Source organism: Phascolarctos cinereus, unplaced genomic scaffold (genome assembly GCF_003287225.1).
Source record: "Phascolarctos cinereus isolate Bilbo 61053 unplaced genomic scaffold, phaCin_HiC Scaffold_9;HRSCAF=440, whole genome shotgun sequence".
NCBI classification, from domain to species: Eukaryota; Metazoa; Chordata; class Mammalia; order Diprotodontia; family Phascolarctidae; genus Phascolarctos; species Phascolarctos cinereus.
Genome location: NW_027556402.1, coordinates 150,187,971 through 150,211,534, shown reverse-complemented (window position 1 = coordinate 150,211,534; position 23,564 = coordinate 150,187,971). Strand labels below are relative to the sequence as shown.

The 23,564-nt window shown below is 37.2% G+C and overlaps 1 protein-coding gene across 1 annotated transcript in view; it reads right to left on the bottom strand.

The window, feature by feature from the left end:
• The window catches only part of GABRA4 (gamma-aminobutyric acid type A receptor subunit alpha4), a 103,582-nt gene extending 94,728 nt beyond the window's left edge, over positions 1-8,854 (bottom strand). Inside the window, 2 exon segments of the mRNA XM_020990669.2 lie at positions 7,877-7,995; positions 8,465-8,854. Of these exon segments, the coding sequence (XP_020846328.1) occupies positions 7,877-7,995; positions 8,465-8,550 (205 nt within the window). The 5' untranslated portion in view covers positions 8,551-8,854.
• Between the last annotated feature and the right edge of the window lie 14,710 nt (positions 8,855-23,564).

The following is a 23,564-nucleotide window of genomic DNA, read 5'->3' as shown; positions in this document are numbered from 1 at the left end:
TCATGTCTTTCTGACTCCAACCTCAGAAGAGAATTCACTATGCTACATTTCCTCCAATATATACAAGTTATGAATTAATCCATTGCCCCAACAGAGCTGAGAATAATATTCTCCTACTAAGTTATAAACTCTTTAAGAAAAGGGACTGTGTCTTTTACTTTATGCCTCCAAAAGCGGTTTGTTACAGTGCCTTAAACACAATAACTACTAATTGTATTGAAGGAATGGAGTGAAAGAATATTCAATATGCAGTGGTCTTTATACTATGTCATTTACTGTTTAAGATCTAGGACTCCCATTTTTGAAATGGAGAAAGTAGAAACATGAAACCAATCAATTAACATTGAATATGATCAATAAAAGCTGATATTTAATGCAATTTCCACAATTTTCTATACTGGGGCATAAAAATAGCCTTCTTTACAGCATATTGCTTCAGAAAGGCGTATCTCCTATAAAGAAACAATGTTCTCTGTCCAAAACTGGGTGAAAATCTAGTAGAGCATGTAGAAAGGACTCTGGTTTTTTCACGCCTAGTTCTTCTTAGATAGCCTTTCTCTCACTTAGTCCAATCATCTTCCCCTGCCTAGAACCATCTCTCTTTTCTGGAATCTTTCTCTCCATCTGCCATGCAACTTTGTAGATTGGATTCTACCTTTCCATGACATCAGCACTGGAAGGACAAGTATTCCTGACTTAGTGGGACTTTGCACTTCCATATACAAAAACACTTTCTCTTCCAGGTTCCTCAACTTCCCAAATGTATTTGGTGAAGAAAGGAAGAGTGATAATAGCTTGATGTAATGATAAATAACAAGTCCTAGCTGTGGCCTCTCTCATAGGCTCAGACAGATTCTGTAACTTGCCCAGGCATATAACAAGCAATTAGTAGAACTCCGACCAAACCTGTTCTCTGACTTCACAAGCCATTGCTCTTTCCATTTTACCATATTAACCATTAAACAGAAGCAGTGTGGTAGGGGGGATTACTCCCAAGACCAAACAACCAGAAATTACAATAGGAAGTAGAAACCTGTACACTTGCAGGTGAACATGAACAGGCTAAACCATAAGTGTCAAGCGCAAGGTGCCAGCTCCCTGAGTGGGCCAGATTGAAATGTAATGGGGAAACATTTAACAAAATAAATAAAAATATAATGCAGCAGAAATACTGTTAATTTGTGGTTTTCTAAGTTAATATGCTGTCCATCCATTTCTATTTGAGTTTTATACCACTTGTATAAGCAATGATGATGTGTCCATTTCTCAGACAACTGACAACTAGCTATTTTGCTTTGGCCCTTAGAACTGGCAAAAAGTTGTCTTTTTAAGAATCTTTCTCAAGCTCAGTGTCTGATGTCCTTGTCACTGCAAACTGAAGAATAGAATTCTTCTGTCAACTGATGTTACAGAGAATGAGCGCTGATACAAAACTTGTTCCTAATAAAAAAAAAAATGAAGAAATTCAGAAAGCTCATGCTCTCTTGTTTCTCTTTCCTAGAAACTTCCTTTCCCAACCAGGACACCTGAACACTTAGTTTTGCCTCAAAAATCTTTTGGCTTTGTCTCTAACACACAAATGTCTTGTGGTATTGAAGCTTAAGAATCCAGAGGTTCACCTATTAGCATTAGTCCAAAGAGTGAATTCCTAGGTGGACCAGCAAAAATTTCAAAAAAGAGCTCCTTAGCTTTTGTTAGTTGCAAATGAGCACGCGGCTTACAATCCTGAAGTATAAGGTCTATTTGGGTAGAATTACACCAAAGCTAACAAATATTTATAGAGTTCTCATATGTAAATGTAACATTTTTCAGGGGGGTTTTGTTTGGGTGTCAGAACTAGGTAAAAGGTAAGATTGCTCAGTAATAAATTCACTCTTCTTACTTCTTAGGAACACAGATTCTCTTTAAATTGTCAAACCCTCTAAAACACTAAAAGAACTATTAGGTTTAATGGCACATGAATTCAGATTGAAGAGCCTAATGGGCCGAGTAAGAAAGTATCTCATTTAGTGCAAGTGTCTAATAATGACACTATCAATACTATTTAACCATATTTTCTAGGGTAATTTCATGGTGGACAAAATATACATACACTTAATCCATAGAGAACTTACAAAATATTCAAAGTGTTAATGTATCTAAATGCTCCAATATTAGACAGGGTATTACTATGTCCAACTTTAAAAAAAAAAGCAAGATAATTAATATCTATAATAGTCAGAAGGAAATAAAGATTGAAGCTTTAAATATTTTACACACACACACACATATACAGCTAAAAGGTGTTGCGGACAGAGAATTGAACTTGGAGTCAGGAAAACCTGAGTTTAAATCCACCCTTAGACACTAAATACCTGGGCAAAATCACTTAATCTCTGTTTACCTCAGCTTTCTCATCTGCAAAATAAAGATAATAATCACACCTACCTCCCAAGGTTGTGATGAGCATAAAATGAGCAAATATTTGTACAGTGCTCTGCAAACCTTAAAGCATTGTATAAATGAGAGCTATTCTTATTAGAAATAATATACTATATTTATATAATATACTATAATTATTTTTCACAACCAAATTGTGTTCAGCTGAGATTTTTTGGGCAGGGGATAAGATTTTGATGCATTTGAAAAATAATACTAACAAGTTTTAATTTTTTGAAGTTTTGTAGTTTGTTACTGAATCTTTTAATCTTACTGAACTGAGCAATCATATCATGTGCATCATGATTCATTTTGAAGAAACTTGTGAATTTTTTGTCTTTTTAAATGGGCAACTTCAATCATTAACAATAAGGTTTGTTTAAATGGGTTTGGCGATCCATATAAACGGCCTTGGAAATTAATGTGAAGTTAGGTTTTTCTCTCCTCTCACCAAGAGTTTATCTAGAATCTAAAACACTTTCTAAAGTCAGCTTGAAACTAGGTGGTACAGTGGATAGAGCACTGGCCCTGGAGACAGGAGGACCTGAGTTCAAATTTGACCTCACACACTTAGCACTTACTAGCTGTATGATCCTGGGCAAGTCACTTAATCCCATTGCCTAGCAAAAGAAAAAAGAAAGAAAGAAAGAAAATTGGCACCTCCTTCCCTAATTCAAAGGAGCTGTAGTAGATTGACCAAAGTAATGAAATCATGGGATCATGGAATCAGAGAATTGAAAGGGATCTTAAGGGTCATCTAGCACAACACCCTCATTTTAAAGATGAAGCTGAGGCCCAGAGAGGCAAAGTAATTTGCCCGGGATCACCAAGTAAAGAGCAGAGATGAGATTTGAAGCCAGGACCTCCATTACCAGATCCAACATTCTTTCCACAATAACATTCTCAATGATTTCCTATATCCCAGTCACCTCTGGTCCCAAAGGATCCAGATATTTTAGGTCATATTTCATTTACTATATCATCCAATAAGTGACTGAATAATTACAGCCAAGCTTCCTTGAGGCACACAAGTAGTTTCTAAATCAGAGCTTGTGGAATAAGGTACAGAGTAGCTCTTAATTTTTTTTTTTAGAAAGCTTTAATTTTATTCAGCTGTGAAGCAGATGAAACCCTGTTCAGAATACTCACCAAGGCCCCTCACATATTTTCTTCTGAGTTTTTTTCTCTTAATTTCCTTCTCCTCACCCCAAAAAATACTTTTTTTCTAAAAATGATTGGGATAAGGAAAGAAAGGTGGAAACATGGAAGGTTAGGGGGTAAGGCAGTAAGCTAGAGGTGGTTTAAAAAAAAAGAAAAAGAAAAGAAAAGAAAAAGAAATCTCATTTCCTTTCCCCTCCATAAATAAAAACCAGTCTATTTAGGTTCCAAATCTATTCAAACCCCTGCCTAGTCTAATGAGCAAGCTGTCAAACAAGGTCCAAATTAAACACTTGCTGATTGATTAATCTTCCGTTTTAACTTTTATTTTAAAAAGAACATAATAAAAGGTTTAAGCAAAGACATAAAAATGATTTATCTGCTAAAGAGTTAGCAGAACCAGAAAGTAAATCTTTCCTTATGGCTTTTTTGTATATTAGCAAAAGCCAAGTATTGTATATTTCACCTTTAGAAAGCCAAAACTTCCTTTAAAGTAGTGCATTTGAGAGAAGAAAACAAACTTGAAGATTTGACTTTAATACTGAATTTTCTCTTGATTTTCAGGGACATACAACATTAATATCACAAAGGCCCAAATGTTTTCTTTTGGTAGGAATTATTATCCTCTGTGACACCTGGAGTACTACCCATATACTAATGGGAGGCTTACTTTCAAATTACAAATCACTTTATGCAATAAATATTTATTAGCATAGACCAGAAAACAGAGGAAATTTTGATTTGTATAGTAAATATTTTTAATGTTTAATCAGCTACTAATATTCTAAGTAATGGGAAGGAAATTCCATCCTGTAAAGTTTTCAAAGTATGGATGCTAGACTCTATTAGCTCAAAGTCAACAACGACAAATTAAGGTAACTAAGTATATACCCTTTAGAATTACAATAGTATTGCAGTTAGCCACATTTTCCATCACCAGAAAATCTTAAGGAGAGTTTAAAGCTCATTGCTTATCTGAATTACTAACAGTTTACTGACTTGAGAGGGAGGGATCTGAAGTAAAATGAGTGTGAACACAACACTGGGTTCCTCCCCCACACCTACACACGTAACAATATAAGCTGTATATAGCATCCAAACTGATGATAATATATCCAAGTGTATCAGTAGTCAACTGAAGAGATATTAATATTTACTTGTGATCACTTAATAAAAATTCAATACTTTCAATCACTATTCCTCAGTCTCATAATCTTACTGATGATGTAAGCTAGATCCTAACCAACACTGAAATTTATAATTTCATGTAATTTATAATTTATCAACATGTAATTTATAATCATAATTGCTTTATTCTCTTTAAATTTCATATTTAAAATATTGCCAAATAAAACCCTCCTTTACTGACACAGTCATCTAAAATGACCAAATGGTATCCTGATTCTCCTTGCATGCTATTTTTGTACTGACATTGGAATTACTCAAGACTTTAGGAAAACTTTTAACAGATCAAATGATTTTTTTAAAAATTTGTTCCTAGGTTAAGCTAGGTGGCACAGTGGATAGAGCACCAGCCCTGGATTCAGGAGGACCTGAGTTCAAATGTGGCCTCAGACACATAACATTTACTAGCTGTGTGACCCTGGGAAAGTCACTTAACCCCATTGCCTAGCCCCCCCAAAAAAATCTGTTCCTAGTTAATTACTAACTTCTCATTGTATTTGGTGGAAGAAGCACAGAACTTGAGTTTGAGTAACTGCCCTCAAATCCTAACTATGCTACTTTCTTCCTACATGGCATTTGACAAGTCATTCACCTCTAAGGATTTCAGTTTCTTCATTTATAAAATGAGGGGGTTGTAAGCGATTATTTCAAAGGCTCCTTCCCACTCCAACGTTCAATGATTGTACATAAAACCAAGGTACTCACTGTTCAGAGAAATACATCTCTGTCGAAAAAGTCATAGCACTCAAATAATACTTGCTTTTGTTTCTTTGTTTCCCTAGTGGAGCTAACTGGTTAAGAAAATAGCACTGGCTCTGGAGTCAGAGGACCTGGGTTCAAATCTCTCTTTTGATGCTCTCTACTTATATGACCTTGGACAAGTCACTTAACTTCCTTAGGCCTCAGTTTCCTTATTTGTAAAATGTAATTAGACTATATGATTTCTTAGGTCTCTTCCAGCACTAGAATCACGATTCTATGATAAACACTTTCATATGGACTTTAATGAGGTTAACAGCCTTTGGATTTGGAGTGAGGGAAGAAGAAAAAACAAAACATTTATAAAGAATGTTCAGAGGTTCCATGATACCTATGGGCAAACTCCTAATCCCAGCCTGCATAAACATGAAATAAAGTTTTAATCAATACAGATCACTCTCTGACACTTGCTATTGTTATTTTCACTGCCTAAGACCATCTTTCACTGTTCTCCTATTTCTAGGCTTCAACTCTCAAAACGGTACCTTTGAAGCCCAGATTAAATGTCACTTTTTCTTTTTTTCATTTAAAAATCTGGGCTTTATTCCCATAAGAAGATTTATACCACCTGCCTGGCTGAAGACCCATCACATCAAATGCCTCTGGCATCAAATGCCACTTTCAACCTACTTTTCCAGCATTATTTCATATTACTCTTCATCATGACCTCTCTGTTTCAACCCAACTGGACTATTAGCAGTTCCTGAAAGCATTCACAGAGCTCTACCCCTCTGCCCAATCTAACTCATCCCTGGCTCTCAAAAGAATTGAAAGTTGAGCTGAATTGAATTAGAATTCAAAAGGGGATAAATGTAAAGTATCACCTTGGGTTCAAAAAATCAATGTCACAAATACAAAGTAGCTACTTCCAATTCTTATGAAAATGTTCTAGGGATTTTAGTAAACTACAGACTTAAGAATCAACAGTGTGATATGACAGCCTGCAAAACTAATACGCTTTTCAATGACCTTGCAGAACTGTTGTAGTCTAATCTGATCAAACCCCATCTGGAATATTGTGTTCAGTTCTAGAGACCACATTTAGGAAAGATAAACTATGGAGCATCCAGAGCTTGGTAACTAGGATTGCGAAGGTCCTTAATATAAAACTGTATGGATCAGTTGAAAGAATTGAGGGAGGTTAGCTCAGAGAACAGAAGACCTAGTGGGAAATGATAGCTATCCCCAATATTTGATGGCCTATCATAAAGAAATGGGATTAGATATACTGCTTGGCTCTGGAGGACAGGATTAGGAGCAATGAGCAGAAGTTGAAAAGATGCAAATTTAGGTTTGATATAAGAAAGAATTTCCTTACAATTAGAGCTAAGCAGAAGTTAAATGGGGCATCTCAGTGCTCTCGCCTCAGCAGATGACTTCTGCAAAAGGTTAGGTGACTATTTGTTGAGTATATTATAGCAGTGATTCTTGCTCAGATATGGGTTGAATAATGTGGTTTCTGAAGTACCTCTCAACACAGAGATTTTATAGTTCTTCCATAATAACCTTTCTGATCTTCCTATGTGGAAGTATTCTCTCCCTACTCTCAATCCTTAAAATACTCAATTTGCAATGCTCTTATCAAGCCTTTTTTTTTTACTAGTAAATTATAAAGCTCTTGAAAGCAGGGAAACTGTCTTAGCCAACTTCAGGTCTTGCATAGAATCTAGCAAAGTGCATTGCACATCTTAAGTGCTCAATAAATATTTGGTGAATATATTAATGATGGAGCCTAGAAGACTCCTAAAATCGTAGAAGAGAATCAAATACGATAAAAAAAAAAAAAGAAACCATCAAACTAACTGAAAAACTGAAAAGAGCAAGTGCTTATGTTTCCCTTCATATCTGACCAGTGTGGAACACACATATTTATTATGTTCTAGTTGAAAGACAACAAGTGAAGCTTCTCATGAAACACCCAAAGTGTTTAGGTGTAGGAATATGTGTCCTCATTCAGTCTCAGGCAGAGAGTAACTCCAAACTCTTTACCTTAATGTATTAGAACTGAGATACAGTGGCACTCTTCTTCTTCTTCTTCTTTTTAAATTCCCTAGTCTCTCACCCACATAGACTAAGAGATCCTGGGTGCTATGAAAGAAAGAAAAGGCAGCTAGGGAGAAGTGAGGTGGGAGAGGGCAGGAAAGGGTAGGGGTGGGATTTATATCATAAGTATCATAGAGAGGCATTAAGTGAAGAGACACAGACTGAGGGAGAGACAGAGACAGGGACAGAGACAAATTTATATTCGCATAAGAAGCATACCTATTGAGATCCCCCAAAACAGACAGACAGGAAGACGCAGAGAGTGACAGACAGGAGGGACAGGACACACTTGCGTGTTTGAAATCATTCATACCCCCAAATCCAGGACGCAGTCTGTTGTCATAACCATCGAGTAAACTGTCCAGGATGAGAGTGAAATTCTCTGGACGCAATTTCTCCTCCTTTATGATATCTCCTGGGGGTTCGTTTAAACTGCACCACAAAATCAACAAAAAAACAACAGAAATGTATGAAAGACAGAAAATAATAAATGAAAGATATAGGGAATACTGAACTGATTTTCAAGGGTCAAAGCCCTTCACCTGAAGCATCATTGGAAGAGGCTGGGGAGGGGGGGAGGGAGTAGGGAGGAGGTAAACTGATTGAGGGAGGGAGGGAGAGAAAAAGGAATGGTCAAACAAGGCGTACTCCCTCTCCATTTCTCTCCCCCTACTCACCACACATGCACACACATGTACACAGGATCGTTTCTCCCTATCCCCTTCCTTCTCTTCCCTTTACCAGGTCCCAAGAAAGCTTTGGTTCGGCAACAGTCCAAAGCCCAGAGTGAGTGCCCTGGGTAGTTCCCAAGGAACTACCCAGGGCACAGTAGGGGTCTGGCTAGCTGGCCACTTGGGCCACCCTACACCCCACGCCCCCAAGGCCTCTGGGGAGTACTCACCAAGCCGCCAGGCACAGGAAGTGCAAGAGGGTAAAACTGACCCCGGAGGACATCGTGGTTCCTGGCTCCTTCTTGGTAGAAACCATCTTTGCAACATGCCATACTTTAAGCCTGTTCACGTTTTTCGTCTCGCAAATGCCTAGTCCAGGGAGCGGAGAGATCACACAGCGGTTGGCAACCGCGCGGGCACACACGCACACTCGCGCTCACACTCACACTCTGACACACTCGCCCAACGCGCTCATCACAGGATGAGCAAGTGTGTGTGATCTGGGGGGGGTTGGAGTGGCGGTGGGAGGGGACGGCAGGACCTGATTTTAATCTCTAGCCTTTTCTAGGAAAAGCTGAAATGTAGAGAGGTAGGTGCCCACCTCGGCACCCCTCCCACTCCTTCTCCCTACAGTACATACAGGCTGCGCAAGTTTGTCTGAACCTTCAACTCTGTGGAGGAAAAAGAGGTACATTCTCCACCCCCACCCCCTATCCAAGCCCCTTCTTTAATCCCACCCCCACCCCACCCCCACACACACACCTCCATTAATCCTCTTCTCTCTAAGGATGGATTTTGATTTTGCCAATGAAATGCAGGATGTTTGACGACTCCTCTTTCACAGGGTAAGAAAAGGGGTGCGGGGTCCTTCTACTTTCCCCCCTCCTCCGCTTCATCCCCAAAGAACCAAATCTACTGAGAGGGTTTAGGGGCAGAAACTACGGATCTACCGTCTTCAAGAATTTGGGGAGAAGGGAGAGCCAGCTTGTGGTAAAGGGGTTAAATTCCACGGAACGGACCCCAACCTATGACTCTGATCAGGTGAATACAAACCAGGCTTGAGCTTTACTATTCATGTTGAAGACAACTGCTTTAATAAAACTTAAATCCTTTACCAGTACTCCTTCCCTCCCCACCAATATTTCTTTGCTTCCTTCCATCCTTTATGTCCCTCCCCCACCATTGCTTTAACCACCCCACTCCAACCCCCAGGACTGGGGGGCCTCTGGAGGGAGATGAAAGGGGACGCCTACTGAAAATTACTTTGACTTCTTTGCAACCCTCTCCCAGAATGACGCACACTTGCTTTCAGACCTCCCCTTCAGTTTTATTCTCTAAAAAAGAAAAAAAAAAAAAGACGAAGGTTCTTTGGCTGGATTCTAACTGCTCTCGAAAGTTTAAAAATAAAGTGGAAATAAAACGAAGACCTGCTCTGCTAGTGTGATAGTTCTGTTTGTTCTCTGATTTAAAACCAGGTGGGGAAAAATGTGGAGCTGAAATGAACAGGTCATAGACAAATCATGATGGTTTAAATGGCCCCGTCCGTGGCTGCTGTGCTAAAAATAAAGAATGCACCGCCACCCAAATCTATATAAAATAGTTAATTGTTCTGATTTGCTAAACACCAGGAACAGAAAGAAAAAGGAGAGAGGGAAGAGGTCGTGTGGCTTCCTCGTTTGGCTATGCCTGTGTTGGCTTTCCTAAGGTGAAGCCTGATTTGATGACCCAAATAATTTTCATTATGCAAGGTCTTTGGGATCATGCCCCAATTAGTGTGCCCTGTTTAAGGGGCTTTTGTGGGTAGATGTAGAAACACACTCAGTTAGAGCCTGGTCTTTCATCACTTTGGGGAGGAGAGTATACAGTGCAAACAATCTATCCCTACCCCACTTCACCCCACCTTCAGATTTTACTAGAAGTCATATATTTTATAGATTCTAGCCCACAATAGGCAATCCATGAATGTTTGTTTAATAGAAGTGATGAATCTTAATGTGGAAATTCAAACCTAGTCTAATGAATAAGAATTCAAGTACTAGTTTAGTTGCCAGACTGTCTTGAAAATAATTGTATATTGGTTAGTTTCTTCAGAGTCTTCCGTGTCTGAAATGTTCAGAACTGCCATCTGCTTGAAACCTGATTATATTTTACTTAATTTCTCTAAATATTATTCATTATTTTCTTTTATAACAAACCAAATGTCAATTGTTTGCTAAGCCCCCTGTATCTGGAAAGCTAACTACCTGAAAAATAAACTAGAAAAATTTTAAAAAGTATCTTTGAGGGCAAGAGCTAGTTTTTTTTTAATGGTTAAATCAATCTATCAGATGTCACTACTAAATGAAACCTCTTGAGAAGCCAGTTCCATTCTTTCACTTAAAATCTTCTATATTCCTTTTGCTCTTTTGAGCCTTTATCACAAATTACTGAATTTAAGAATTGGAAGGGACCTTAGCAACAACCTCAACCAACTCATTTGCAAAAAGAATCCTCAAATCTAACATACCTGACAAATGGCTGCCCAGCCTTTTGAAGGACTGACTCCAAGGAGAGTCCCACTTCCTCTTTAAGCAGCTCATTCCATTTGAAGAGAGTATGAATGGTTAGCAAGGTGTTTGTTTGTTTGTTTGTTTGTTTTCCCTAAAGTCCAAGCCTAAATTGGATTCTTTGCAATTTCCACTAAGTGCTGCAGGTTCTGCTCTCTAGGGCCAAAACAGAACAAACAAAATGTCTCCTACACGTGAAAGACACTCACATACTTGAAAAAGTTATGTTCTGCATTTGTCTTCTCAGGGCCATACATGCTCAATTCCTTCAATCAATACTCATTTGACTAAAGGTAATTCATTATCCTGGTTGCCTCTGGAATCAAGGTCCTTCTTAAATCATGGTGCCAAGAATTGAACATGATACTCCAGATAAGATCTGTCAGGGGACACTATCATTTCCCTATTCCTGGAAGATACTTTCATTCTTAATGCAGCCCAATATCTAATTAGCTTTTTTTGTTTTTAGCTTCCATTTCACAATACAGATTTATATTGAGTTTACACTCCAATGAAACCTCTATTGGGGGGATTTTTTTGGTTTGTGGGGTTTTTTTGTTGTTTTCTTCTACGTTTTTTTGGGGGGTTATGTTTTGTTTTTGGTTTTGTTTTGTTTTTGGTTTCCAACTATGCATCTCCCATTTTATGGTTGGGGAGCTGATTTTTTGTACCCAAGTACTTTACATTTATCCCTACTGAATTCCATCTTATTGGATTTAACCTAATACTCTAGACTGCCAAAATCCTTTTTTGATTCTTACTATGTCATCCATTGTTTAAGCTATCTCTCACAATTTTTATCATCTATAAACTTATTGGTGTTTTTCCAAGTCATTGATAAAAATGGCAAACAGCACAGAGGCTAGAACAAACCCTTTGGGTATTCCACTGAAAGTTTCTTGCTACATTGACACTGAACCATTAACAACTTTAAGTCCAACTATCAAACCAATTCTGAATCAGTTTAATTATATTACCATCCAATCCATATTTCTCCATCTTTTCCATAAGAATACCATGAGATATTTTACCAGAAGCTTTGCTAAAAATCCGGGTAAATTATATTCACAGAATAAATGTTATTTACTACGTCTTTAATTCAAGATACAGTGAAAATGTGTTTGCACTAACAATGAAAGTGATTTAAAAAAAAAAAGAAGAAAAGAGAACTACTACATGGATAATCAAGACGATATTGACTCACTCTAGCAAGTTATTTTTATAAGTATTTATAGGTTCACACTCATCCATCCACACTTTCCCTCCACAAACATCAAGAATTTCTGAGCTGATTACATAGGGTTTGGGATGAGATATAGATATTGTATCCTTAAAACTAAGCCATCCTTGAATTCTGGTACATTGGGGCAAATTCAGTTAAGTTAGTAATTATAGCCCAGAGGACCATTTTCCTTCTTTCCCACAATTCAACTGAAGCCAAAAAAGAAAGATTCAGAGAAATAGACCCCTCCCCTTTCAGTGAATTAAGGCCCCTGAAGGTCCCCTGAGTAATAATAGAAAGTCGGTGAGAGACAGCTTTTCAGTCTGCTGCTCAGCCCTGGTGGTGCCCCTCTGCTTGAGATTATATCTGATTTGTAATAACAAATTCCAATGAATTCCACAAAGGCCTGCTTCTCATCCAGGGACTGACCCTCCATGAATTGTTGCACCTGCAATTCCCTTCCTTTTTCTTCTTCCCCTCTTATATAGAGGATGACTTCAGAAAGGAAGCAACCTCTACGCCCTTCCATGTTATAAACATATTTTCAGATATCTTTGATAATGGCCAACTTCCAGTTTCCCCATCATAAGGTGCATTCAATCAAGAAATGAGCACTTTTTCTTCTTTTGTTTTTATTTTTTAAATAGTATTTTATTTTTTCCAATTACATGTAAAGACAATTTTTAACATTCATTTTTAAATAAACTTTTGAGTTACAAATTTTATCCCTCACCCCCTTATCTCTTCCTCCCTAAGAAAATAAGAAATTTGATATAGGTTATATATGAAGGTTATATATATACATATATATATATGCTTTTTCATAAGAAGCATGTGATTTTTATAACCATGTGAGGAAAATGATTATTCTTATTGAGAAATTATCCTAAATTTAAAGATAAAGAAACTGAGGCTGAGAAAGATTAAATGGCATTCCCACTGTCACACAGTGTCTGTATGAGGATTTGAACTAAGGTCTTCCTAACTCCAACTCCAGTGTTCTGTTCACTACTATCAATAATCAATCAGTCAAAAAGCCATTTATTAAATGCCTATTATATGTTAGGCACCATGCTAGATGCACAGATGCAAAGAGAAAAATGAAACTCACCTTACCCTCAAGGAGCTTATGTTCTATCAAAGGACATGTGTGTGTATAAGTGTGTGTATATGTGTGTGTGTGTGCATGTATATTAGTACAGACAAAATACAAATAAATGCAAAGTAATTTGTGCAAGTGGTGGGATGCTGAAGGCCTAGATGGGAATCAGGATAGGACTGATGCAGAAGATGCCACTGGAGTTGAGTTTTGAAGGCAACAGGGGATGAAAGAGATAGATATAAGAAAGCAGTGCCTTCTAGCCATAAGAGAAAGCTAGTGGAGTGGTACAGAAACCAGAGGAAGAATGACATGTGTAATGGCAAGAAGACTGATCTGGTGGGATTGTAGAGTGCATAGATGACATCATTCAGTATAGACTAATTTAAAGTCTTGTAGGTTTTTACAGGTTATCTTCCACATTAAATTCTGTCCCAAAATTATGAATTTTCCCCTTTCAGTCAGTTCTCCCTGTCACTGCTTCCTCTCCCAATTTCCCCAATCATAATACTAACAATATTTTTAATCTGAAACTTTGCATGAACACATTAGATCTAGGTTTATGATGCTGAAAGACTGATCACTAATTCAGATATGCATCTTTGGTGCTTTCAAACAGTTCCAGTTGGAGTTTGGAATAAAAACATGGCAACTTGGATCAACACCTAAGCAAATGTTTTTAAGTGCCTATTAAATTCAGAGGATGGTATAATACACCCTTTTATGTGTGAGTAAAGAGAATGGTTTTATACTTGATTTCTTTTCCTGTTAGTTATGTTGTAACATGATTTAATTCAATTCTTTTTTTTTTCAATTCAAGTTACTTATTTCTCATCTAGTTTAGCTGTAGAGAATGCACTGGATGGTCTTACACCTTTGCCTGCATAATAGGCTATCAACAAAATTCCTTACGAGACCTGGGAATTGCAATGGTACTGCAAATATGAATTATTTCATAATCTGGAAATATTAGTTAAATGAAAGTTATTATAAATTATCTTTCATTTCTGATCAAGTATTTTAATGCCTCAAGAACTTCCTTAAATTCAGTCTGGCCACAGTTGCTATTCTAAAAATCTGGGCTTTAATGCCTATGTACTTCATGCTCAAAACAGTAAAGAAATGCCATTTCTATCTTTAAATAATATAGATAATAATATACTCAGTTGTTTTAATACTGTGTTTTCTTGGCTAACCTGGAGATCAGTCAACTAGTTTGATATAATAGTCTGGTTAGAAATAAGATAGAACCTTACCAATTAGTAAATATGGGCCTGAATTCAAATTCTGACTCTGCTACATAACGTAAGAGAACTTCAAAAATTCACTATGTATTCTCTAGGCCTCTGTATCCTTAGCTATAACATGATGAGGTCAGACTAGATGATCTCTGAGGTCTTCAGCTTTCAATTCTAATATATTAAAATAATTCATCTATAATATTCTTCTAGCTATCACAAATTATATAAGCTGGTCATGGCCCTCCCTCACCCCTGACTCCAAAATCTGAGGAGCTATTGAATTATAGAATGTCAGAACTGGAAGAGATCTTAGAGATGATCTGGTTTGTCTTCCATTTCACAGATGAGGAAACTAAAGCCCATAGAGATCAAATGACTTGCTGAAGGTCAGACAACTATACCTACAAATTTAAGTGATTGTGGTTAGTGATGGAGTTGGCACTAGAACTCAGGCCCTCAGGCTCCCAGTCTAATGTTCTTTTCATTAGCACACATTGTTTCTAAAGAAGTACTAATATTTCTCCACTATAATAGAAGATTCCAAAGGAAACATTCCAAATTTTTCCAGTGTCTTGAATTTTTTCTACCTTCCATATACCCAAAAAGAGAAGAAATTCACTTTATGAGATCCCTGAATTTCCTAATTTTCATTAATTCCTTAAGAGGAAGAGCACAGGACTTGGATTCTGAAGATCAAAGTTTGAGTCCAAGATTCATCTCTTACTAATTGTGTGATTTTGATCAAACTATTTCACTTATATGAATCTCAGTTTTCCTCATCTCTTAAATGGAAATACCTATCCTAGCACTTTATAGAGCTGTTGGGAAGATGAAATGACATCATACATATAAAACATTTGTTATCATATAAACTGTACAATACAAATTTAAGACGTCATAATTACTCAGTTATTCCATTATTCAACAGTTTTTTTAAACACAATTTTGTGCAAAACAGTATTAAAAATCACATTTGGGGTCAAACTAACACGAGATTTTGTGTTACTTCTACAGTTAAAGAAAAAGGCAGGAAAGATTCCCATTTGAGAAAAAGTTCTAGGCAACAAAAAAGATTTAACGCCATAGTTTTATTGACAAGTATTTGAAAAGAGGAAACTCAGTAGATGCGACATAAACATAATGAGTAAAATGAAGCAGCTTAGTGTAATGTCTAGTGCAGTAGAGTGAAAGCTAGGAAGACTGTTTCAAATCCTGCTTCTGGCACTTCTCATTTGTGTGAGGTCATTAACTTCTTCATCCCAGGAAAAATGGGAACTTCCTGAATGAAGCAAGGTTGTTTTCTTTTTTGTCATCATATCCTCATGGTTTAACACAGAGGTTGGTGTGCTGTAATGGCTTAATAAAAATTCGATGATTGATTAAGACAAATGTCCTTCTAAATTGGTGGAAGGAATGCCCACATGCCTCACTGATATAAAGAAAGAACACTGTGTAAAATATATTCATTGATGAATTTATCTTATTGTAAATTTATTGCTATCTTTGTCAAATTGCCTAAATCCAAAGGGAAGCATTATTTTTCTAATAAATTGGTACACATACACCTACAGTGAACTGGAAAACATTTTAAAGGTTGCCTAGTACAGCCTCCTTATTTTAGGGATGAAGACCCAGAGATCCAGAGAAGTAAAAACTTACTTAAAGTCTTACAGCAAATTGGTAGCAGATTTGGTCACTGCCCTTTCCACTACACTGTGATACCTCTTTCATTCTTCTGTAACCTTTCAAACATTTACAGAATACCAGCCTTCAGAGAAACATGGGGCAGGTGGAGGGGAAGACTTTATCTTGCTGTAGAATGCTTTTAAAAAAAAAGCTTCATAATGCTTTCAAACACATAGAAAGGCAATTTACTTATATAAATATGATTAATAAGGATGCTTCAACTGCACATTCATTTGCCATGTAACTGGCAACAGCCTGGCTTTTAGAGTTGAACTTGAATTTCTGGTCAGCAAGGCTAAATGTATCAAAGTGTTAACACTTAATTCTCAGAAGACTGGGAACCAGATTGCTCTTCATTACCATCTGGTGGTTACTTCACAGATAGACAATACTACCACTCTGAAAAGAAGTTAAAGGCATTTGAATTATTTCTAACAATGAAAACAAGCTCCTTGATGCCACTAGTGACCAATGAACTGGAAATATTGGAAAGGCAAGAGAATATATATCAAAGACAGACCAACTTGGCTTACCAGGTGGGGTTTTCAGGTACTACCAAGAGAGAGCAACGCTTATTTGAAGCAACTTAGAGTTGCTTCACAATTGACAGTCACTATAACTTGCAAAAGAAAAGACAAGCCCCTTGTTACCTTTCTGATTGAAATACAAAAACAAAAGTGTTTTACATTTATAATGAGCACTGATCAGTGTAATTTCTGATCAATTTTACAAATCCCCCAGGTATTTTGATGATAACATAAGATTAGATGTTTGTCTGTTGGGCATCTCCTACATGTGTTGACATATATGTTAGTACTTTTCTGAGAGGAAGGAGAGAACTCATCTAATTTATTCCCAGTAATTGGGATTGCCCCCAATAGGATTGTCAGCTGAGTACTGGGGGAAGGATTATTGTTGAAAGAGCAAACTCTCTCTGTGTGTCTATGAAAATGAACTATGAAATATTTCAGTTTATCTCCTCTATGCTCTCCTTTTTGCACACTTTCCTTGGGATTCCAGACTGGAGTGAAGCAAGTGGGAACAAAGAATTTCTCTCTTCCTCTCTCCTCATCCTAAAGCAATAATGAAGATTTGTAGACAGACATACATTGTGAATAGTTTTTGTATTCCCAGTTACTTATCACCTACTTTTCCACTTCTTTTTCCTTTTTCAATCACAAGTCAGAGGTTAGGGTTCCTCAAAAAATTTCCATGTCCAATGTATGTAGCAGCAGCCAGAGAATTAATGGAGTTTCTTCAGAGAAATAAGGCACTAGTAGATATGTACTTGGCCTAAGAAGAGAGATCCTGAGAACAGACTTTTCCAACATTGTGAGTTAACTTGTGTGTTCCCAAGGTCTTGAATGTCAAGAGTTCTCAAATTCAATCATATGGGAAGTGACTTCCTAAGGGAGAATATTTCAATAGTATCCTTCTTAGAGAAGGAAAAGGTTCCACAGTATATAGTGGTTTGCCCTCCATCTGAAGGACTAAAACCATGTGAACTTCGCAAACTCCTCTTTTGCCATGAGTTGCTTGGGTAGTTCAATTTCAATATGAAGGTGGATTATTTCTCTGGTATTTCCCACCCCCCCACCCCTGCAACCAGCTCCTTTCTCCCCAGTATATATTTATCTTCCAGTAAGAATTTAATGAACTAATTTGTGTGCTTCATATTTCTGTATTTAATAAGCTCCTAAGAATCATTTGTGCCTTATGCATTTTCTGTGGTGAATAAAATAAAGTTCATCTCATGCCTGATGTAAACATTGCATAATCAATGGCTGTATTGGAGTTGGAGACCATGCTACCCACATTTGAGGAAACGTAGACACAAGCTATTCCTAAGCTTTATTTTGGACATTTACCCAGAATAAAACTCTGAGATGGAGGCCAAAAGGGCCAAAAAGAAAACATTGATTCATTTGGGGCCAGAGTCCAGTATCTTCATTCCTCCTGACTGCATTCCTCCTAACTTTTCAATTCCAGAGGATACTGAAGGAAGTGGGATGGTGTTTACTATCTAAGGCTGAATAGGAGTATGGTGATGAAATCTGAAGAGATCAACTCTCCATATCTTCTTCCTCACCTTCCCCGACTTCCCTCCTTTACTATTTACAGCTTCTTTTTATGTGTTATTTTCCTTACTAGAATGTAAGCTCTTTGAGGGCAGTGATTGTTTTTCTTTGTGCTTTCATTTGCATATAAGTTTAGTATTAGTATTCATCATAAAAGGGAGGTGATAATTTGAATGTTTGTTGTTGTTGTTCAATAGTTTTAGTCATGTCCAACTCTCCATGACCAGTTTGAGGTTTTCTTGGTAAAAGATACTGGAGTGGTTTGCCATTTCCTTCTCCAGATCATTTTACAGATGAGCAACTCAGGCAAACACGGTTAAGTGACTGAGTCTGGATTTGAATTCAGATCCTCCTGACTCCAGGGCTGGTGCTCTATCCAGTAGGCCACCTAGTTGTCTAAATTTGACTGTACTATACCTTGATCAGACTACATCTGGAGAATTCTGCCCAGTTTTGAGAGCCATATTTTAGGCAGGATATTGGTAAGATACAGCACATTCAAAGGAGGGTTTCCAGGATTCTTAGGAACCTGAAATAAGTACATATGATGATCATTGGTAGTTTCTGTTGAACAGGCTCCTCATCTTCCATATATATATATATGTATATATATATATGTGTGTGTGTGTGTGTGTGTGTGTGTGTATATATATACATATATATACACATAAATACATAAAAAGCATATATACATATATACACATGTATATACACATACATATACATACACACACACACACATACACACACACACACACACATATATATATGCAGCCTTACATAGCAGAGCCCCAGAAGTCTTTATTGTTGCTCTGTGACTAGGGATTGGAAAAGACTGAGTCTATATAAAAATTTCAGTGACTGCTGACAGAGTTTACTCTCTGACCTAGATGAATAAAGTAGGGACTAAGTGTGATGGTGTAGTTGGGGTAGAATTATGACTGAGCTGATATGGGACAGAATGGTAAAAAGTGGGATGGGGCAGGGAGATAAGTGAGGAGTCTCAATGTCTAATGCCTCTCAATTGGACAGGGGCTATGGACCATAAGTCTGATTTGGGTGAATGAGTGGATTATATAAGAGGATCTACAATCCCTCTCCAGGCTCCTAAGCTACCCTAGGGTGTGAAGAAGTATAAATCCAGCTTCTGTGTTTCTTTTAGCAGTCTCGGCTTCAAACTCTAGAAACTCTCACTTAAACCAAAATCTGGAATAGAACACAGGGATGGGAATAGAAATGGTAGATGGTCCTCAAAACTTAGATCTTCATTCTGGGCTGGGCTAGGTAAATTAGGATGGAGGGAGATGGTACATACCACTAACATACACTCATATACAGGGTAGGGGTGAAAGCACACATGATCTGGGCAAGGGTAATATAGACAGGCAAGCTTATATTCCTACTATCTGGAGCTTCCACTTAGAACTAACTATCAGAACATACCTCTCCTGCCTTTTATGGGAAAAAAAAAAAAACAGGAAAAAGCCATCTACAATCAGTGCCTCCACTTTCTCACCTCTCCAAGGCTCTTCTTAACTCTCTACAATCTGACTTCCAACATCACCATTCATCAGAAATAGTTTTCTTCAAAGTTAACAAAGATCTCTTAATTGTCAAAGCCAATGGCCTTTACTTAATGCTATTACTTCTTGACCTCTCTACAGCCTTTGACACTGTCACTCACTTTCTCCTTGACACTCTCTTCTCTCTAGGTTTTTTGGATACTGCTCTCTCCTTGTCTCCCTCTTACATATCTGACTGATCTTTCTTGGTCTTCTATGCTAGATCTTCATCCAGGTCATGCCCATTAGTGATGGGTGTTCCACAGGCTCTTTCCTCTTCTCTTGTACCTCTTTACCATTTCACTTGGTTATCTCATCAGTTCCTACGGATTCAATCATTATTTCAATACTGATGATCCTCAAATTTATTTATCCATTCCTAGCCTCTCCACTGATTTATACTGCTTCTTCTCCAACTATCTAATAGGTATCTCAACCTGAATGTTCTATAGAAGCCTTAAATTTAACATGTCCAAAATGAACTCATCTTTAAAATCTATAAAATATAGACCTCTCAAGTTAGTATTTAAAGTCTTTCACAATCTGACATAAGAATAACTTCCAGGTTTATTTTATATTAATCCTCTCACCTTCTCATACTCTACAGTCTAGACAACCTAGCTTCTCTGCTCTCCCTTGAACTTGGCATTTCACTTTTCATTATTCTGCCTTTTGCAGAGGCTGCCCTATTCCCCATGCTTTAATTCACTCCCTTCTCATCTCTTCCTTTTAGAATCCATAGCTATAAATTTTCAGGGTTCAACTCCCATGCTGCCTTTCCTTACCTCTCTATTGTTTTACTGCTCTTACCCTCCTCAAATTAAAATGTAATCATTTACCCATTTAAATGTTGTATTCCACAATAGAACATACACTCCTAAAGGGCAGGCAACTTCCAGCCTTTTTTTAATCTCTAGTGCCAAGTCCCATGCTTTCATGTTATAAACATTTAATAAATGCTTGTAGAATCATATTGGAAATCATCAAATGATTCACCCATGTGGATTTCCTTCCCCTTTCCTCTCACAGTGGTGTCCTGTAGTCTCCCTCTCCACTTTTACCACCTTCCTCCAGTGGAGCCTTCCTAGTTAGGATGTAAAAATTCTTAGTTATGGCTCTGGTAGATACTACTTCACCTGCCTGTCAAAATAATTTGTGGGAAGGAACGTATCTCTATTACATCAAACTCAAAAAGTTGGCATTATCCTCTAAAATATGCTAAATTCTTTTTTAAAATTCAGTATAAACTACCTTCAATACTTCAATAAATAAGGATCTGTGATATTATTGATGTGAAAATCTGTTAATTTCAACTCCATCCCCTATGCCTTAGAATATGATCTTGGTAAAATTTTTAGCCAAAATTTTAATCACATGACCAACCTGGTGATGAGCCTCTCTGAACTTAGAGAGGCTGATCCTCATGCCTTATACTCATTTTTTTCCTACTTGGAAGGATTTGTCAGAGCTTGTATTTCTCTGGAATAGCATTTAAGAAACCAAGATCCCCTCCATATTATGATAAAGTATAGGAGGCAGTATGTAGTGGAGTATAGAACAATTATCCATTAATTTTCCTAATTTCCTTTGGAACTTATTTGTATTTTCATCCTGTGAAAACTGAAAAAATCCATTATTCCATAAGTTAGCTCCTTACTCTATAAAAGGAATAGTTCTTTTTTAGGTCTTAAGTTTAATTCTTTTAAACTTCAGGGGACATTTCTATTTGTAGGCCTGTAGGAATTGGCAAATAAGTCCATGTCCTCTATGGCTTAATCTTCAAGGTTATACTCAAATTATATCCTCTTTCAGCCTTATTATTCAAGACTGAAAGGTCCTAATGGTTTCATTCTATTTAGCCCAGTAGGTCAATGTTTTCAGCAGATAATTTACAGAGACTCCTAAATCCTTCCCTTTGATCATAACCAAAAGCTAGAGCCCCTCATCCTGTAAATATTGTTTGAATCAATTATTTTCCTAAAAATTCATTTGTAAACTGTAGTTCCTTCCCACCCCCCTACCCAGTTTCATTTTGATTTATTTGTTCCCTAAGTGGCATCATCCCCTTTCTGCATCTTCTGTTGCCAATGTGGGTCATCAAATGAGAGGTTCTTACTGGTTCCTATCTCAGAAGGTTAAAGGTAGATCTATGCTACCCAGAGAGAATGAGACATAGGTAAGTTCATGAAGAGACTGCTATACCTAGAGGTAAAGAACCTTCAGTCTTTGAAGTGTGGTGTCCAATAAGTTACTATTGATATGCTGGATGTATGGCACACAGAATGGGGTAAGGGAAGTAAGGAAATGTTTATCCCTATGTCAGTAGATATAACTGCAGCTTCTTGTTATGCCAGGCTGCATAGAAATAATTGTAATGTATATTTTGTTGATTGAATCATATAGGTATCAGTATTTGAAAATCAGGAGAAAATGTTTAGCATAGGGCATGGCTTATAGTAGGTGCTTGATAAATTGACTGGGTTTTTTTTGTAGTAATTTAATTTATGAGTTTATTTATGTACAGGCATACTCTTTGGGAATCCAGAGTAACTATATTCCATATAACCTTGTACAAAAACTCTAATTTTTTTTTCTATTCACACACATAGTATCTAGTTCTTCCTGGAAATCCCTGCAGATTTTCATGCAGGTTTTCTTGCCAAGATCCAAGTAAAAGCCAGGATGGAGAACAGTATTTAGGGTATGGGTAGAGTTATGCTAGGACTCTATATGAGGGAAATTTGTATTTTCTGGTCTAGAGAAGGGAGAGAAGACGCCATTACTATTACTTGTTTTTTGGTTCTTGGCATTTAACTTTTCTTCAACTATCTTAACCAACTCGATAGAAAATTAGAAAAACCTCATCATTTGGACCAAAACATAAGTGAAATTTGGTAAGAGTGAGAATGCTGAAATACTGAATTGCAGAATTAATTTTAAATTCATTAAATCATTTTCTGAAGGGAAAAATCAAGGTAAAAACAAATTATGAAGCTATTTTGATCAGTAGGTTTTTGCTCTGTTTGGTTGTTTGATACTACAGTGAAAGACTTAGAATTGAACAAGATCTCAAAAGTCATCTAGCCAAACTTGAACAAAATAGCCACTAAAATATTCCCAATAAATGGCTATGCAGTCTCTATTTGAAGACCTCCAGTGCTGGAAATCCTGGAATTTTCTAACTCCAAATTTTGCCATTCTACTTTTGTATAACTTTAAGTTCTAAGAAATTTGTTTTCCTTTTATATTGAAACAAAACATTCCTCTCTATGAATTCTATTCTTTGGCTTTTAGCACAAATGAGATGCTGACATTTCTCATTTCTTCCTTGCTTTCATATGGCAAATGTTTTACTGCCTTTATTGGCTTGCCTACATGACTTAACACAATGGTGGTCCTAGGCTTGAAATCATTGTCTGCAAAGATCATTAGTGATATTCATTACCTTGGTCATTTAACTTTTCTGAGGCCCACTTTCCTCATCAGTTGGAATCGATTAGACCAGAGGTAGAGAACCTGTAAGCCTTCAGGCCATATGTGGCTTTCTAGTTTTATTAAGGGGATTTGTTCTGTGAAGTTTGGATTCAGTTAAAGGGCCACTCTTAAGGACCTAGATGGCAACATGTGGCCTTAGGCCACATGTTCCCACCCCTGGATTAGACAGAGTAAGTCTAAGGTCACTTCAGGCCCGTACATGAGAAATCTCTCTCTTCCCCCTATTTGCAGGTTTATTACTTATTCCATGGTAAGAGAAGCATCAGATCCATATAGCTCTCCTTTTCAGTGATTACAGCTATATATTGAGTATAGCTGAGTGGCAAATCTGGAGGATCTATATGATCAAAAGTGAAAGCTGATATGGTGAGCAGGGAATTATCCCTCAGAGGTACCAAGAA